This window comes from Neophocaena asiaeorientalis, unplaced genomic scaffold, assembly GCF_003031525.2.
Source record: "Neophocaena asiaeorientalis asiaeorientalis breed wild unplaced genomic scaffold, Neophocaena_asiaeorientalis_V1.1 scaffold443, whole genome shotgun sequence".
Lineage (NCBI taxonomy): Eukaryota > Metazoa > Chordata > Mammalia > Artiodactyla > Phocoenidae > Neophocaena > Neophocaena asiaeorientalis.
Window position 1 is genome coordinate 2,284,909 of NW_020171808.1, and position 19,471 is coordinate 2,304,379.

The following is a 19,471-nucleotide window of genomic DNA, read 5'->3' on the forward strand; positions in this document are numbered from 1 at the left end:
AGACCCAATGCAGCCAAAAATTAAATAAATGAATAAATAAATAAATTTTTAAAATAAATAAATAAAATATATCATTGGTGGGTATATAATTCCAGTTTGACAGATTTGTTTTTTCAGTACTTTAAAGGTATTATTTCATTGTCTTCTTGTTCACATCATTTCTGACAAGAAATCTTCTGTCATTCTTAACTTTGTTCCTCTCTATGTAATATATGCTTGTTTTTTTTTTAACTGGCTGCTTTTAAGATTTTCTCTTACCACTGTTTGTCAGCAATTTGATTACGATGTGCCTTGGTATAGGTTATTTTTTTCATGTTTCTTATGTTTTAGGTGCAGTGAGCATCTTGGGTCTTTGTATTTATAGTTTTTATCAAGTTTAGAAACTTTCTAGTCATTATTTATTTAATTTTTTTTGTCTCCTCTCTCTTCTTTTTTGGGGACTCCAGTTATATGTATATTAAGCTTCTTGAAGTTTCCCCACAACTCACTAACACTCTGTTCAATTTTTCTTAATTCCATTTTCTCTCTGTCTTCCATTTTAGATTGTTTCTATTACTGTAATTTTGAGTGTATGCATCTTTTCTTCTGCAATGTCTAAACTGCCATTAAATCTATCCAATGTATTTTTCATCTCACACATTGTACTTTTCATCTCTAGAAGTCAAATTTGAATTTTTTTCTTTTCTTGTCTCACACTATTTTAAATTACAGAATGTAGTTATAGTAACTGTTTCAATGTATTTTTCTGCTCATTCTAACATCTTGGTCAATTCTGGGTCAGCTTGAATTGAAAGCTTTTTTATCCTCGTTTTGGGTTGTAGTTTCCTGCCTCTTTGCATGTCTGGTGTTTTTTTTCGTTTGTTTGTTTGTTTTTTGCGGTACGCGGGCCTCTCACTGTTGTGGCCTCTCCTGTTGTGGAGCACAGGCTCCGGACGCACAGGCTCAGCGGCCATGGCTCACGGGCCCAGCCGCTCCGCGGCATGTGGGAGGTAGAATTGGAACAGTGTTTAGTCTAAGGCGAATTATTCTCCACAATTGAGGTAAGACCCTTCTGTGTTCTCTACCTAATGCTCTATGAATCTTGAGGTTTTCTAGTCTGTCTGGTAGGAAGAGGCACTGTTCCTCACCCTTTGGGAGCGCCCAGTACTGTTACCTCTCATCCTTTAGGGTGGTTCTTTCCTGTCCTCACCTAATCTCCTTATATTCATGTACTAATCACTACATAGCCCCTTTCTAGAGAGCAATTACTAATCGAATGTATTTACAAATTGTTCATACACTTGTCAAATGCTCCTTAATATGGTTCCTTGAGCGTGCTCAGAGCCATGGGGTGTGGTCCCCAAATAAGATAGCCTCATGACAAGCCATCACATGTTTCTGAGATAAAAACAGTCACACAGGAGTTTGGAAACTTAATTACTGTTCTGAGCTACAAATAGAGACTAATCATTATAAAACATGACCAAAAAGTATGCTAAATTACATCATATTGACTTTATGCACGTTTTATTTTTCAGAGACATTTTTCAGTTCAAAGTCAAACCAAGAGGGAATTCCTTTGAGAACAATTGTAAGCATCCAGTTGAATGGGGAACCAAAAGAAGATCTCCAAATGGCACAAGTCCATTACAGTATAAAGTACCTGCTTTAAGGAGATGACACTCTGCTTTAAGCCACATCCCAGTCGTCTTCTCCAGGGAGAAGTGATATTTTATATAAAGGAGACAAGAAGAAAATTATGACGATAAAATCATGACACTTTCACAAGAGGTAGGCACAAGCTAAGTGAGTCAATACATATTCACATTGCATATGAAAACAAATTTTAACAATTCTGTTTTACTTTATAATCCCCAGAATATGGTATATATCCCCATTTCCTTGCTTAATAAATTAATGAGCTTCAGGGAAAAGTTCCCTTCACTTAAATTTTGATCAGGTTCTAAATAATCCACTGGGTATTATATAGACGTGTTGAAAAATCATGGGTTTCTCTAAGAATAAAACTCAATAGTTGACCAATTTTAAACGGTTTTAAAAATTTAAAGAATCAAATGTGACCCATGACTACAAAAAAATAACTTTTATTTATCCCAACTACAATAATAATATTTATTCTTTCTATTTTATTTTTAGTTTTCCTATAATTTGAGCTCCTACTATTTGAAAAAAAAACATGACCCAAGTGTCTATAGCAACCAGCTAATTAGGAAACAGAACAGCTCGTCTGAGAGAAGTCTGGCCATCTCAAGGAACTGATGCATTTGGGAACACGTTTAGGACCATGTGGAATGCAGAATGGGGCAATGGCTCATGGAAAAGGACTTGACGTGACTAGACTGTATTTTCAGGCAAGTTAATTCATGTACTTCAGCAGGAAGCATTGTTAATAATCTACATTTTAAAAGAACTAGCACTTTGCATCTGGAACCAAATGAAAGCTCTGAGATGAGACTAGTAGAATCCAGCCTCCTTGAATAGGAAATATGCCAGAGGAAGAAGCAGAAAGCCTGGGTATAGGCACATTAGAGTCACCACAAAATTTTCATCAGAAGAAATAGTTTGATTTCAAACTTTGCAGCCATCTACCAAAGTAGCATTCATAACTCAAACCGATCTCTCGATGGCACGACATTGGGTGAATGGCAGCGTCAGGGAAACGTTCTGCCCTTAGGTTTCTCCATCCAGAGACAGTCACAGCATAGCTCCTGAAGGACAGAGAGTGTCTTTTCTTGCCAATGTGTCCTGCTTTGAATGCTGCTCTAATTCAATCAGCCCTCGTTCCCTAAACCAAACTCAACATCATAAAACTCTTCTGGAGAAATTCTAAAGACCACCCATCACATCCCACCTGTTCTACTTATTCTGTAACAGGCACCGAAGCATCTCTACTCTTCAAATGTAGGACAGAGAGGGGAAGACCCAAGAGAGTGGGAAGCCAGGACACCCCTACAACTAGAAGAGGAAACCAAAGCCACAGGGGAAGCCAGAAGCTGATTAACTACAGATTTTTAATTCTGGTGAAGACAAAATGAAAAGTTTTATCCCTCTAACCGAGATGTATAATTTCATCTCTATGGTATAAAAGCTACTGTTACACGCCCATTTATATTTCAGTGAGGTGGGTTGTAAGGGAGATGAGGTATTTTCCAAAGCTTCATTGGTTCTTGTAGCTTCAGAGTCCTGGTATCCTTAAAAGACAGCCAAATGTGTAATTGATAAACTTTTGGAATTCCGGTTCCTTTTCCTTTGGATTTTCCCAAGGAAGGAAAAATGGGACGGCCTCTATTTCAAAAGGAACTCATTTACTGCCAAGGAGGAGATCATCTACTGAAAGAATCTGTATCATCAAATTTGAGGACACATTTTTAAAACGCTGTCCCGGGGGTGGGGGAGGGATGGAGTGGGAGGTTGGGGTTAGCAGATGCAAACTATTATATACAGGATGGATAAACAACAAGGTCCTACTGTAGAGCACAGGGAACTATATCCAGTATCCTGTGATAAACCGTAATGGAAAAGAATATTTTAAAAAGTAAACAAACTAGAAAACGCTGTCCTACTTAAAACAATAGGACTTGAACGGGTCTGCATCTAACTGGGTTCTTATATATTCATGTAAATTGAATACATAGCTGAAGACAGGTGAAGTCCATGGAAAATTGTCAACATTATCCTAATTGCCTTATAACGTGGGCATCCCAGTGCTACAGTATCTTAACCTGCATGTTGATATAACAATTGACATAGAACCCAGCCTGGTATTAAGTAGCAAGATCAAAATATTGTCTTTTTTTCCTCTACAATATCCTTAGCACTGTTCCATGTCATATAGCAGCTGCTCAGTACATATCTATTGAAGGAATGAAGTGGGTATTTTAAAGATTATATTTTCACCTCTTTTGTTACCCTATATTTTCACTGCTAGTCTGTTGTGAATTTTGCCTGTGACACGAGGTAAATGTGGAAGGGGAAAATTAAAGTGAGTAATATTAACAAAAACCAATACAGTCACCTTCCTCTGAATAGCAATCAAAAGTAGCCAAAGAGCATTCTGAGCGTGGCCCCGGTAGGCACAGGGCAGCAGAGATGGTCTGACTAAAGACTGGTCCTCTTCATCTCCAGGAACCAAAGCCACGACCGATGCTGGCCAATCAGCCAGCACTTTTCATATCCTCAGGGTCCGTCACAGGCACCCGGGAAACGTCAGTAAAAGATCCAATGAGCCCAGCTCCTCCAAGAACAAAGCACTTAATCTTGACACGGTTAGAAAGCCAGTGACTACAAGCTCTCTCTCGTACCTCCTGCTCTTTCGCATCTCAGCTCAGACATGACGACCCCAGGCCCTCAAAAGTCCATGTGGGATGCACGGATGTCCCGCGGCCCCCGGTACCCTCCCGTCCCAGGGTCCCTCACACCACCTCAGGAGGCCCGTGGTTTAAGTTCCGTGTACCATCAGAGACCATGCCCGTCCTTTTATTGCTGGTGCCAGCTCCACAACACGACAAAGGAAGGAGGGAAGGAGTGAGGAAAAGGAAAACGGGGAGGGAGGGAGGGGGCAGGATTTGGTCAGCCATGGAGTGAAGAGATGTTCGGAGTACCGCTTCCTTCTGAAAGAGCAGCTATCATGCTAACGTCTTCATGGACTAGGAAAAGCCCTCTTTTTATGAATCAGAAACAGAAATCTCCCAAAGCTGTCATGGACCAACCCTGTACGCCCGCAGACACTAGAAGCGAGAGGCAACAGCCAGGTGGAGTTTACAGAATGCTTTGCCACATCCCACGAAATGCTTAGGAAAAAGCCTGCGTGAGTGTGTTTCCGATGAGTTTCTCCAAGCCGGGCCGTGAACGTTGTCAGTAACGCTCGCGCTTCCACTGTGTGCGGAGGGCAGACTCAGATGCTCAGCTCTGAATGTCCCCTTTACACGTTGTCTTTTAACTCTTTCGTTCCCGGGATCAAATGTTCCCAGCTAAGTCCACTAATGACAACAGGAATCATCACCAAAAACGCAAACAGAAGGATCTTCAGAAGGGCATGGGAAAAAACAAGAGCCAGTTACCAGCACATCTGGCCAAGAGGTACTGAGATATCAGGGATGCCTACAACTTGTTTTCATTAAAGTTGTTTTAAAAATGTTTTCCAAGATATATGCCGGAATAGAGTTGGAGAGAAATGAGAAACCTAAGTATGAATTTTCTCTTTGACGACCAACCAAAGTAGCAAAGAGGCCTCTCCTTGGTGTTTTCTTTGCCTCACTGGTGGCCCTCACAACACCGTCCGACCTTACAGTCAGCGTCCACGAACCTGCCGAGTACGAGCTGGTGCAGCGCCGAGACGTAGAACACACACACACGTGAAGAACACCCGTCATCATTTCTTTCCAGAGAAAATTATAGAAGAGGCCGTTTCTCATTTCTGCATGCTCCCCCCGGTGAAGAAGACGTCACAAGAAAACTTCTTCTGAAGACCTAAGGGAGGCGGCTGCCAAGGAGCGGGGCGGGTAGAGCGGGGAGCCACGTGGGGCGCGGCTCTCGCCCGCAGTCAGGCCCGCCCTCCACACCCAAAGCCCGGAACGCAGGGCTACTTACTGACCGACACGTAATTCCTCCCACCCCACCTGCAACAATAAAGTATCAATTTTCAAATGTGAAATGTCTATGGATGCCCGTGGGTATTACGTCGCGTGTATCACACACACACACACACACACGCACACGCAGACACAGGGGCTTGGCGAACGCATCTTTTGAATCCATCTGGCATATTCCCCGACCCCCGCCGCTTCATTGCTCTTTCATGCAAGTGACCACAAACAGTGGATCTAAATCCGGCACATTTCGAGGTCAAACGATGCAGCAAACAGAATTTGACCTCGGACGATATGCCTCTGTCCACTCACCATCCACGTCAACGTGCGCACACACTGCGTTCTGCTTGATGCGAGTTCATCAATCTTTATCCCAGAAGCTTCCGCGCTCCCTCATCTAACGCTTACAGAAAAGAAAGGACATCGGATGCGTCTCTTCCCCCCCATCATCGCCACACACCCCCTCGTCCCTCAACACACACGCAACAGCTGTAAGAGCAAGGAGATCGTGTTTTTAAAATTCCATCGGTTCATGTAGGCACAGAATCGGAAGCAGCTCCAACACGGACATCAAGTAAAAAATACCAGTTTTCCAAAGTCGGTAATTATGTATTTACACAAATTACATAATCCTTTATGTATTTACATACAATTACAGATTATCAAGTAAATAACACAATGTTGTGTTAATGAGATGAAATCGAATGAAAACCATAAACGGAAGCCGTCCACTTATCCACAGAACAGGACCTGGCAGGGACAGGGGCCCCAAGGTGAGCTGGCACGTCGGCACCGCCTGGGGACATTCTCATGACAGATGGGGGGTGGGTCAGTCCGTGCCTGTTAGGTCTGTGACCAAGGTGCAGTGTTGGCACAAACGACATTGCGGTTTGGCTGGCCGGGCTTGTGTTTGTGAAAACCGGACCCACCATTCCACAGAGGCTTGAGCAGCCAGCCACAGCCTTGGGTCCCTCATGACAAGAACCGGTGGCAAAGCCAGGAGCTGGGGCGACTCGCTCTGCAGCCCAGCAGGACAGCGCCCGCACCAAAACCCTGAGCCATCTACTCTCCCAGAACACTTATGTACAGAAATTGCATAAGTCAGTATTTATTTATTTACAGACCATTACAGTTTATCATATCAATTGCCGAAAGCATATAACATTTTGTTTCTCTTTTTTTTAAAAAAAAAAAGCGACCAAAACAAAATAACTCCAAAAGTCGACATTAAAGTAGCATTTTCTAGGGATGCTTGGAGAGTTTAGTCTTTTTCACAAATCGTTTTCTTTCTTTTAGGCTGATTAATCGAGCATCTCGTGCTACTTTAAGATTACTTTTGGCTATTTCCTAAAATCAATTTCTTCGGTGCTAAATATTGTACCTATGACATCCTAGAAACTTGGTTCTCCCCTGTGATCAGATGTTTAGTGTTTTTCAGCCAACAAGATTAAATGCCTTTTGGAAAGACTAAAGCCTGAATATGTGCACATTTTAGCAGCAGCCAAGGGTTAAATAATAAATAAGAATACTACCTCTTGGAATTAAATGCAGTTTCTGTTAAGAAAGTTTTTAAAAAAAGAAACAAGAAAATAAATGAAGAGGACATTCTGACTTTTACCACAAATCAGCTATTTTACATTGCTTCTGTCCCCTCCCCCCCGCCCAGCATATGTCTTAATTCCAAATGTTGGACTTAGTTTTTCCTTAATGCACATCAACAGGAGGCCCTGTCCATTCCGCCCTTTGGACCAGAGATGGGCCCCCGCGCCCATGACAATCAGCCACGTGCTTCTACTTCGAAACAGCTTTGACCCACCAGTGGCACACTTTTATTTTTCATAGAGAATGTGCATCAGAGCACAAAAAAGCTGGAATATTAAATTTTAAAATTAGTTACATAAACCCCAACACATGTTTTAACTGTCACTTTCAAGTTCCCACACAAATGGCTAGAAAGTGTTATATGTGGTATGAGAATTTGTTATAAATTTCTTTTTCTTAAATATTGCTTTAAGAATTTGGCTCTTTTCTCCTTAGTATATAGTAAGAAATAGTCTCCCTTGCCCAAGGGCAAGTTTCAAAATTATTGCTACTAAACAAATATGTATTCTTATGCTTTTCAGCATAAAATGTTATAAAAGCCTTGTAAAAGATAACCTATAGAGTAACCTCCCCTCTAAAAAAATTGAGTGCTTGTGAAGACCATTTTAAAAAACAAAACACAGTCAACAAATATATACTTTCCCCTCATTGTCATGACTGATGGAGATTTATTAGTTGCATTTTGCAAGTTTTACTTGAAGGGTGCTTTTACCAGGTATTATGACAGGTCACACCGAAAGCAATTTTCTATAAAAGATGTTACAGTAACCCCTATGGTACTCGTGTAATTTCATATTTGAGAGCCAAGTGCACAAGTAAAAAGATTATAAGAATTACCCTGTTGTTCTGACTCTGATTCTTGTCCCCTAAAAAAAAAGAAAAACCTGTGCCAAGTAAGCTTTTTTTTTTTTTTTTTTCCTTTTTGAGAATTCTAAACCAGTACAATGTTTGATATGAGTCCCGTTGTTCTGGAGATCGACTGAAATAAAAGCACAGTTATTGTTTAGCTTTGGTATATTCTGCGATACATTTAGACAAGTAGAATATATACCAACCCTTATGTTTTCCAACCGTGAAGTTACAATGAGGGAGGAAGTAACTTATGAGAGAGAAAATATTACAGACACAGAATAAAAGTTTGAGACCCAGTTTATCTTTAATCCTCTGGGATAAGCTATGGAACAAGCAGTCTGAAGAGTGGACACTCAGTGTCATGAACGGTATGCATCAGTTTACAATAACACGGGCACAAAAGCGATTGTCGCCTTTAGGACACTAGGGCCATCTGAGTGTCTCACATCCATGCACGCCACGTTCACTGCATGAATATACCACAGGTTTGTAGCGGACGTTGCCATTTAATGCCTACAGAGCCTAAAGCTTCCAAAGTGCCTATCTGGCCTGTACATATTTCATTAAAAATAAACTCTATAGAATAAATAAATATATAAAATAAATAAAATGTTGCCTTTGGAATTTCTATAAATAAATTTAACTTTTTTTTCTTTTTTTTTCTTTTTTTTTTTTTAACTAAGAGGTCTTTGCTTTCAATTCACTGGGATGACACCCGTGACAACGAACCGAGAAAGTCTCGTCGGTCAGACCGCACCCTCCTGCCTGTGAAAATGCAGCGGGGGCCCCCCTCGGGCCGCCAGCCAGATCCCGACGCGTCCAGGTGTGGCAGCTCTGCTGACGAGGATGAAGGACAAGAGATCGGACGGGAAAGCGCATCTATCCCCACATGCATCGGCTGGTCCTCTCTGCTCCCTCCTCTCTGCAGCCCCACTCACCCCCTCACCCTGCGGCCTCCTGCCCTCTGCTCACCACCCACCCGGCAGCAGTGGGCAGGGGGTCCCGAGAGAGGACGAGCCTGGAGAACAAAATCAGTATGTCCCCTCCACGCCTCCGTCAGACTATGCATGCGACAAAGTTTGGCAACAGTGGAGCTGATGTGATGACACAGCAAATCAATAAGAACCCACCGCGTGAAACCTTTATAGTGGTTACTTTTTTAAGGGCTCAAGTGAAGAAACGGTCTTTGTCAACTTTGGCTTAGTATACCCTTATAGAGTTCGGGTACTTTGTCGGGGTCCACTGGTCTGGGTAAAAAATGTGTGAATTTCTGGTGCCGTTTAGTCCTCGTTCCTTCTCTGGGGGTCCCGTCCTTATTTAACGCGACATAGAACCGCCTTCCAGTGTCCACGTGTTTATACAGATTCGAGGAGTACGTGTTATACCAGTTTTCTTCAAACTGTTCTCTGAATACACACTCTTGGGTTAGTTTTTCCTGTTAAAAAACAAAAGCAAATATTTTGCAAAAATTAGCTACTTTCCGTACTGAAAGCAATTGCTACATAACATAACTGGTGACAGAATACCAATCTTAACCCACTTTAAGTGCACTTTGCAAAAACTGCTTACCTCTATAAATTTAACTACCTCCTAATTCTTTTTCATAATGATTAAAGCACAAAAGAGTCTAATTTTTTCTAGTTAAACTTTTCCACATGCCAATTATCTGAGTGAGTCAGTAGGCAAAGGCAGCTAACGCCATGAGCTGTTCCCATTTTCACCACAGCAATCAGGATGGTGACCATCCTGGGGGGAGGGCCTTCTCGAAGAAAGAGTCTCAGACCGCCGTTTCATCTTCAGCGTACTTTTCATAAAGTCCTCGCCACACAGACCAACATCAGCAGTGACGTCAGAGATCTGCTGCCCTCTGAAGCAGTGGAGGTTATTCATTACACTAGAAGAGTGGTTTTCAAACTTCAGTGTGTAGAAGAATCACTTTGGGATGCTTTTTTTAAGTGTAAATTTCCAATCCCCAACCTTTTAAAATTCTGATCCAGAAAGTCTGGAAATACGCATTTCGAACAGGCCTTGTGTAATTCCGATGCAGCCGGAGTCCACATTTTGAGATGCGATGCTTTCTATCAGGTCTGGGTCTTCCTGAGTACAAAGAAGTAAAGACAAACAGCCCAGCCCTCCTGTTTCCTTGAACTCCCCCCAGTTTAAAAGCAGAAAGGTTCCACATTTCATAAATGTACTACACTTCACCCTCCACCAGAGCTTTATGAGAGCCTGGGTTCCCTGGAGCCCCATAACCTAGGGCCCCTGCAGCCGCGTGTCTCGAGGGCAGTAAGGACCAGAAGCGATGCACACGTCACACCCCGAACCGTGAACGCATTCCAGGCACAAACACGTGCTTCTAGCTGCGCCTGGAGAAGTGAGGCAGTGGGGTGGATCAGCTCCTTGTTCTTCTTCTCACCACGTTGAAACTTTAAGATCAGCACCTTCCCAGATGGCAGTGTTAAAAAATAAACACTAAAACGGCTTCTGAAAACATTCCCCTTGCTCTTGCCCACCTGGCCCCTTATGTAAATAAGAAAACCTACAAACACATGTCCACGCAGTTACACACTTGAGGACACAACCTAGTGCACTGATTCACAGCCAGCCCGGCAGAAGGCATCATCTCCAGCTGCCGTGGTCGCGTCGGGAGAGCGAGGGTGGGGACCGGGGGGCGTGTCAAGCTGACGATGCTGAAACCCGGTGGCCAGCGTGAGCTGGTTTCCCCACGTCACTCCTCCGTTCACGGAAGGCTTGAACCACCCAGAAACACAGGGGACCTGCACCTCCTGGGAGCTGCTCTTCTAGGTCAGGGGTCCCCAACCCCCGGCCACCGACCGATACCGGTACTGGTCCGCGGCCTGTCAGGAACCAGGCTGCACAGCAGGAGGCGAGCGCTGGGCGGCGAGTGAAGCTTCATCTGCCGCTGCCCATCCCGCCCCCCGCCCCACCGACACCCCGTCGCTCGCATCACCTCCCGAACCATCGCCCCGCCCAATCCGTGGAAAAACTGTCTTCCACGAAACTGGTCCCTGGTGCCAAAAGGGTTGGGGACCGCTGCTCTAGGTGATCAAAATGTACTGAGCAGGTTGGTAACAAAATCTTATCTCCTTGGACCAGTCTCTGCTAAGTGAGACGGAACAAGGGAAAGCAACAAAAGCAACCAAAAGCATCGAGCAGGACAGGATGTTGGGGAAACTCTGGGCAGCTGATGCTGGGTTTATAGGGACAAGGTGCGTTGCAGGGGGCGAGTGGCACCTGCAGCTCCCCTCACCTGGGCGCTAGCAGAGAAGCCCCTCACCTGCCTCCAAGAGCAAACCTAGAGGAAACCCCCTATGCTGGGGAGACCAGACTTTACTTCCATCTGTACGATAAGTATTCTCCCCACAGACGAGATTATTCCTGGCTTAAAATGTCTGGTTTGAGTTTGCAGTGATTAAGTAAATTTTCTAAACAAGCGATGATCATTTATTTTCTACTTAATAAAGGTGGACCGAAGGAGGGAATTGTAGAGCCTTCAGTTCTACCAAGGAGATGAAAAAAGAATTCAAATTAAGCTTTCTTTTTCTCAGCAGGAAATCACTTTACCTGACAGATACTTGGTTTAAAAAATAAGGCTCGAGCTTCCCTGGTGGTGCAGTGGTTGAGAGTCCGCCTGCCGACGCAGGGGACGCGGGTTCGTGCCCCGGTCCGGGAAGATCCCACATGCCGCGGAGCGGCTGGGCCCGTGAGCCATGGCTGCTGAGCCTGCGCGTCCGGAGCCTGTGCTCCGCAACGGGAGAGGCCACAGCGGTGAGAGGCCCGCGTACCGCAAAAATAATAATAATAATAAGGCTCTCCCTCCTCCTTCTGGATCCCAAGGTCTGCCCCAGCTTCTATCTGCTTTGTATACAAGTCGCACCTGCAGGGTCTGCACACCATGAGGGGCCTGGCTTTGGAGCCACAGCCCCTGCTCCGGCAGCCTCACCTGGAGCAGATCAGTGTCACACCTGAGGCGAGGCCATCACAGGTGCATGGCCGGGGATCGGCACCCAGAGCCCAGGACACGCCCCCAGTCACCGTGGGGGCATGTCAGAACCATGAGTTCAGAACCTCTCAGAACTGGAGCCAACCTCAGCCAAAAGGTATTGCAACTTTCCCCGGAAAATGCCCGAGACAGGGGGGCCTGGAAGGGAGGTCACCTGCCCCAGACCCCGCACCTTCCACTTCTCACTAATGGAGGGTTCCTCCAGACACCCCGTCCGTCCAGGGACTTCCGAGGCCCCTTCCAAAGGGCCGGGAGGGGGGCTCCACGGACCACGTTCCGCAACTCGGTGCAGCCCCTCTGATTCTGACAATCACACGTGCTGCCTTTCTTCTTTACCTCAAAATGCAATTTTTGAAAAACACTATTCATTTTGCAGGAGGAACGCGTGGAGGTGGGGAGAAAACAGAGCGTAGGCACAGAATTCTGCAGTGGGAAGGACATTGCACGCTAAGACTGAAACGCTAATGAGTCCAGTATTGAAGGCGAGCCTCAATTCACATGTTCTGCGGGTATTGTCAGTTTGCGGGGGAAAAAAGAAAAACCTTTTTAAAAAAGTTGAACGAGGTAAGAAACTGAACTAACCTTTTCACTGCTCAGCAAACACGGCTCTGTTCCCCTTATGAGGCTGCGGTAACATCGTTTACACACACAATATAATGCTCTAGGCGATGCGGAAAATGAGGTGAACTGTTCCACGTAGGACACTGTCATCTACAGACAGCAGCTTTTGTGATGGTTAAGAGTTCAGTCCTCTCCTTCACGGGAGGGTTGGATAACCTCAGTTAACTAGTTAAATGAGGCCGTGCAGACATTACCCTGCAGAACCCCTGATCCAGTTCAGTCCTGTAATTATTACACAAGGGGTATAACGCCACTCAGAAAAAATGCAGACCTTAAAAAAAAATTTTAATTTAAATGATCATAAAAATTAAAGACCCTGATACCTTTCTATACCATGTATATGCTTTCAAATAATTTCTTCTTGCTATTTGTGATCTTTGTTTCAGACAAAGGTAGACAAAGCAGCAAGATTTACAGAATTAATCTCTTTATGATTAGACTTTAGTACTTAGCGATAAAATATTTAGTTGAGGTGAATATATTTACGTTACATATTTGTACTCCAAAGTGATTTCTCTAAATTAAAAATAAGAAAGTGAATGCAAACTGGGACAGCAAAAAATATACATTAAGCTGTATTCTTATATATACACAGAGGAGAAAAAACAGTTTCTGCCTTCAAATAAACTATACACTTTAGAATTATAAAACTCAGATGTTTTAAAACTCACCACATGTTTCCAATGCAGACAGTTTATAGAGTATTCCACTATAAAGTGATCAATTCTTCTTTTATTGTATTTCCATGTTTTAATATTTTGGGGGGGATTATTTAACTATAGCTGTTTATGGCATACCTATCTTTGAACTGCTGGATTATGTCACTCAGCTTGGGTGGAGAATGTGGATTTAATTCAAAAGTCTCCTAAAGCCCATGCTTTGGAACAAAATCTGGTGAATGTGAGCAGCTATGGAAACCCCTTTTCATTTTATATCATCAAATTCTGAGCAGTGGGAAGAACTGAAATTAAAACTTCAAAACTTTTACCAAAATCCTATTAAAACCAAAGTATGAGATAATAATGTGAAAATTATAGTACACCCCAGAGAATGTTTAGGGATGTTATACGACATCAACTCATACGGACACTAATCTTAACTATCTAATTGGAAAATGTGTAATCCACGTGGGCGTTACCACGCCTGATTCCTGTCTGTACCCATTTAAAAACTGAAATCAGAAGTTTTCAAGATTTGAGATTCAAGAGTCCTCATTGAAAATGTACAGACTTATTCTGCTATACATATAAACATATGGTGTAGCTTTAACCATACCATCCAAATGGTTGCTTGTGTTCTACTCAACGGGTTGTTTGACCTCCCTGCATGAACTCACAACACATAAATCCCAAGGTCAGAAACTGTCTTGATAGGGCTCCCGAACCTTTTGTAAGTTACTGATTTGATGGAATCGCTTGTTCTCTGCCCACCGTTTACCAGTCATGGTATTTAAACCTCCCTTAACTACAATTACCCGTAGAGATGTACCTTCCTCATTAATAATCTAGCAGTAAAGTCTTCATGGGAATTGTTGCAAGCATCGCGGTGATTAAATATAATGACGAAAGGATCATTAATAAGAAGCTAGGTATTTTAACGCTTCTCTCCTGGGAGAAGTCCCCAAACGGAAAGCCACAAACACACAGAACAGGCAGGAAGGCACTATTTCTCATTTTACTAGAAGCTCCATTCGGATCCAGCCCCCTTAAGCCCTCAACGCGCCTCACTCAAGGCCCGTTTTTCAAAACCTCTTTAAAATCCCTACCATTCCCACGGGCCTGCTTTTATACCCATGATCCTGGCCATCAAAACTGCCACTGGAATTGTGGGAACGGTTGAATCAGTTGTGTCTGGTCAACGTACACAAACGAAGCAAGTGGGCGGGCAACGTCTGTCTCATCTAATACACAAAAAGGTAAGAATTCCTACGTTCTCTCCACTCCTCCCCCACCAAACCATACAAAACAAGACAGAATTCAGCTTCGCTCCAGAAGCTGCGTACTTAGGTGTACCCGTGGACTCGAAGGTAGGGCCCAGTCTGAATCCGATCCGGCCTTGGACATCTCCTATGGTGTGGGCTCACCAGCCACATGGTACCCACCACACAGCCAGGGACAGAGCCCGCCGCGTGTACCACAGAGCAGACCAGACAACTTAGATGCTGTCCTTAGCAGCCACCCTAGAAACGGACATTTGTTTAGCAAATCAAGTGAGCTCATAAACTTGCAATATATGTTCAGAGGTGGAGCCCCACAGGGGAAAGAAAATCCTGCCCAAGGTTGAACAGAATTCAATCAGAGAAGTTTAATATTCACTTTATGAAATATTTTTGCTTCTGCCAATGGGTAGACTATGCCCATTTGCTGCTTCTGCCGAGAGCCCTACAGGAAAAGTCTGTGAAGGTTCTCTTAGGGTCCTAGAGCACAGGTAATTTCTTATCATAAATGATCATCTGATAAGAGAAGCAAGTCATTCAGTGACCACTTAAAACGCACATCAGAGATTTGCAAAAGCTGAAGACACTTCAAGCTAAACATTACTCTTTGTAAAAACCGAAAGTCGAAGGACAGACCATGGAGGAGAAGTGGACAGCTTCGAGGCTGGGAGGTGGAATGAAGGAAATAATTCCTATTATTAAGGACACCAGGCAGAGACATTGGAACCCAACCACCGCGTCTGAGGAAACTCAGCCGGCGCGCCGCAGGAGGGAGAATCGAAACAGAAACACGTACCAGAGATCTTCTACGGTAGACAAAGCAGGCTGAATTCAGGCCTTGAGTGCAGAAATAAAATTAGACCAACTGAAAGAGTAACAAAGATGACGGCAAAGTAAGCGCAAAGGCAATTTCTGAAGAACTAAGAGAGTCACGGAATTTCTATGGTAAAGGAATGTCAACCTCCTACAGACACACACAATGGGGTTGATTAGCCACCCTGGGCCTCGAGCTCCTTCTCTGTGAAGAGAGGAGACTGGACTCAGGGATGTCCACGGTCTCTCTGAGTCTAAGGCCGAGTGACCCGGCCTTGGAGCATCCAGTGTGGAGCCCTAGCCACCCACAATGACTCGGGAAGGACGCACTGACCAGGAAATGGAAAAGAAGCTGCAGTGTCGCTGGAAGATAGGGGAAGAAACACGCCCAAAGGTTCAGCCTCCGTTACCTCTGCAGAGACGGACAGCTAAGTAATGCTTCCAGAAGCAGCCAAGCGGGGAGGCTGCTGTCTCGGGGAAGAAAGGACGGGGAAGAAGACACAGCTTCGGCACAAGGGGCCCCTCCATCCCTCCCTGGGAGACCGATAGGATGTCCCCCGGTGTTGGCCTCACAAAACACGGCTCACAAATGAACGTCTGTCTGACCAACAAACCCTATGTCATCAGCTGCCCGAAGAGGACTCACTGGGAAGAAAAACCAAATCCTGGAGGAAAACAAGAAGCTATCAAAGTCACAGGGTGCCCAGAGCTGGAGGCAAAGCTGGACGTGTGCACGAGACAGATAAAAGGCACTGTTGGAGAGAAGCGACACCAGGGCTCCAGAATTTCTCAGACACCCAGCCACACCCCCTCCGAGGTGCACAGAGGAACCCCGAGTGGGCTCACGAGCACATGCGTGTCTCTGGCGCCTCTCGACTCCCCGGGGCCCCCACTACTGCCCACCACCAGCTCCAGCTGGACTCGCGTCAGCCCAGATTTCTCTGGAACCAGACTCTTCCTCCCAGCCCCCGCCTAGCGCTAGAGAAATGGCCCCACGCTCGTGGAAAGTGACCGGTGCTGCTGTCCCTTCCTCACACGTGGGTGGCTGTCCCATTCTCTCGGGGCCCCTCTGCTAACGGCCCCCTTCCAGGACGAATCCGAGCTCACACCATCGGCCGGTCGGCCTGCTTCCCCGAGGCACCGGAGCCATACACCAACGTGGGCCGCTTCCAAAACAGCACCTTCACCCCGAAACGCTGAGTCCGGGGGAGGCCAGTGCAGTGCTGCCGCAGCCTGGTGGCTGCACCGACATGCGGGCACCACGATGGGAACTAAGCCCCTAACACACGGTCCAACTTTTCCACTTAATTAAGTGCGTAAAATAGTAACGTGCTGCGTTTGGGAAGAAGGTGGATGAAATTAACCCTAACAGATGAGGCTTTATGGTTAACATTTGCAAGTATAATGCGAGGGGCGCCGCAGTTCGATCTGAAGGGAAATGTTTATTTACTTTCACAGACCGTGTCCTAAACCTTAACTTCTGAATTCAGACTTGCAAGAAGCACAATTTCCGTGCGCCTCCGTGCAGGCGTCTCCTTCTGGGGCCACACTTATCCCTGAAGGAGGCGAAGGAGCTGCTGCACAGCCCCGGGGGCCAGGACAGCGCCGGCCGCATCCTGGGCCCCGTCTCCACTGTCCTCGTTACCCTGGTTCCTAGTCCCAGCCCAGCCAGCCTGAGGAGGTCGCCCAAGGCTGCACAGCCCACAAGCCACGGAGCTAGCGGCCCAGGCCCTGCGCTGCCCTTACTCGTCACTGCATCTCCACGTTCAAACCCTTCAGGATGCAAGTACAGGCTTGAACCTTCCATCGAAACACAGCAAACTGAAAATCTACTCAAAAGACAGGGAGAGAAAGAAAAGGAATACAAGCCAGCCCAGAGGGTCCAGAGAAAACGACCTGCCACACAGCGATTCACAAGGAAAATGGAAGAGAGGGAGGGAGGGCAGAGAGGAGCCTCGGGCTGGGAGTGGACAGCAAGCGTGCACACGTGCAGGGCAGTGTGGCAGCCACACGGACAGAGCCACTCCCGGCCACAGCAGAGCCAGCCCAGCACGCACCGGGGGAGGGTGCCCTTGGCATGACCTTGGCAAGTCCGAGCTCAGAACACTGCACTGAGCCGTGGGCGGTTCCCCACAAAGGAAAAGCAGACTGCAGCAGAGAGCTCTCTGAAAAGTCACAACAAAAGACTGAGGAAGGAGGGGATGCATTTATGTCAGGATTGAAAGCATTCATGGAGCCCTTTGTGGGGCTCCACTCCAAGCCAGAACCTCTCCGTCCTTGGGGAGCCTCGGCGGCGGGGTGTTGGGAAGGCAGACACTCTTCTCAGCAGCCTGCAAGGATGCTGCGGGACACCCAGGTCGATGGACACGCAGCGGACAAGCCAGTCCGTGCAACCGGGCCAGGACACGGGAGCAGCCAGGCTGCAGCACCCCCGGATGGCAATGATGATGACAGTGGAGGACCCTCCAAATGTCAGTGTCGTGGCCTCTGGCAGCAGCTGAGAGAAACAGAAGCAGAGCCAGGACCACTGGGGCTGGAGGGGGAGTAAAGATGGCAGAATCAGGCTCCTCCCGGCAGCCACGGCTCCAAAGCCTGCGGCCCCGAAGCTGCTTTCACGCCAGCCTTTCCCTCCCCGAGACCACCTGCCTACTTTTCTCCATCTCCTCTGTGAGTAATCCTGACGTCTCCTCCCAGGCCAGGGATGAAGCTCCCTCCCCCATGCTCCCCAAGGCCTTTCGGTATACAGTTATGTCTCAACACCAATCGCACCAAATTATAAGCCTCGGTGTGCACGTCTGACTGCCCCCCAAAGCTGCAAGGTCACCCCAGGAGAAAACAGCACTTACCTGCGCGGGGTCTTGTGTGTGGATCGGGGCCCTGAACCGCGGCTCCCGGGGAAACACAGGGTTAGGGTCCTGTGAGCCTCTGCTCATGACATTTTTGTCAACAAATCAATGCATAACCTTGTTTTACGCCTGTTTCTGTTTCAAGTTAATAGTGCTGGCTCATTAGCCGTGGACGCAGGCAGTGACTCAGGCCGACGGAGGCTCCTCTGAGGTCCGCGTATCCTCCGTGAGGCTCGCCCAGCCTCCAGCACTTGGGACACCAAACAGCATCTCAGCACTCGGCCCCGGGGGGCATTCTAACCAGCAAAACCACCACCAAAAGCACAAAAGACGTGAGACCCGTGGCAGAAGGGGCGCTTGCCCAGTGGGAGCTGCCCCCTCGAGACGCGGCTTCTGCCCCTCTGTGCAGGCCGGCGAGCGACACGGCTGCAGGGTCACGCGGCAACCGCAGCCAGCAGACAAACGTGCGCGCACGCAACCGTCACGAGGGCCACCTGTACTCCTGGCACCTACGGAAGGGCCGGCCCGTGTGAGCAGCGACACGGTCACGTCCCCTGGCTTTGCGAAAGCAAACGAGCGTGCGAGCCAGGGTAGCCGAGTGTGGCGGGGAGCGTGCGGGGGGGTGGCAAGCAGAAGCGGAAGCCCCGCGTCCCCAGCATCCAAGCAGCGGCCTGGCTCTGCGTGCCCGACAGACGACCCTCTGCAAAGAGGCGCGACGTGCGCGGGGCGCAGGGAGGGGCGGACCGGAGACCCCGGACCCTAAAGAAAGACCCTCCCTGCGCACCGAGCACAGCCCCGGGGCCTGGAACCATCCCCCGCCCGCCTCTCCTGCCACACGGGTCTACTGGGCCCCGCCCGTGAGCTTCGACCATTAAACCGGGTCCTTCCCGAAGCCCACGAAGACCTGTGCTGGGTGACTCCAGCCACCACTAACTCGCGAGGTTTTCCACGCACCTCAGACCGTCAGGGGAGGCAGCTCCCATGCTTAACAACGTAAACGTAAGTAAACTCAAATAAGTAGGTATGATTTTAAAAGATGATTTTCCACTAATTAACGGCCAGGAGTATAGATGCTAAGGAAACAAATGAACCACTAAATAGAAACTAGTACTAGAAAGAAACAATTGTTTCAAAGCCCTATCGGTGAAGGGGAGACTACAATCCTGCTCTAATACGGGGTTATTTCTGG

The 19,471-nt window shown here is 46.8% G+C and overlaps 1 protein-coding gene across 2 annotated transcripts in view; it reads right to left on the reverse strand.

Moving 5' to 3' along the window:
• FGF9 (fibroblast growth factor 9) overlaps positions 1–19,471 on the reverse strand; it is a 40,580-nt gene that overhangs the window by 7,255 nt on the left and 13,854 nt on the right. Inside the window, exon 3 of one of the 2 annotated variants that reach the window (XM_024754188.1) lies at positions 8,322–9,477. The exons of the other annotated variant lie outside the window; for it this stretch is intronic. Within the exon in view, the coding sequence (XP_024609956.1) occupies positions 9,232–9,477 (246 nt within the window). The 3' untranslated portion in view covers positions 8,322–9,231. Of the gene's footprint in view, positions 1–8,321; positions 9,478–19,471 lie in introns of those variants that run through there. 2 annotated transcript variants of the gene reach the window in all.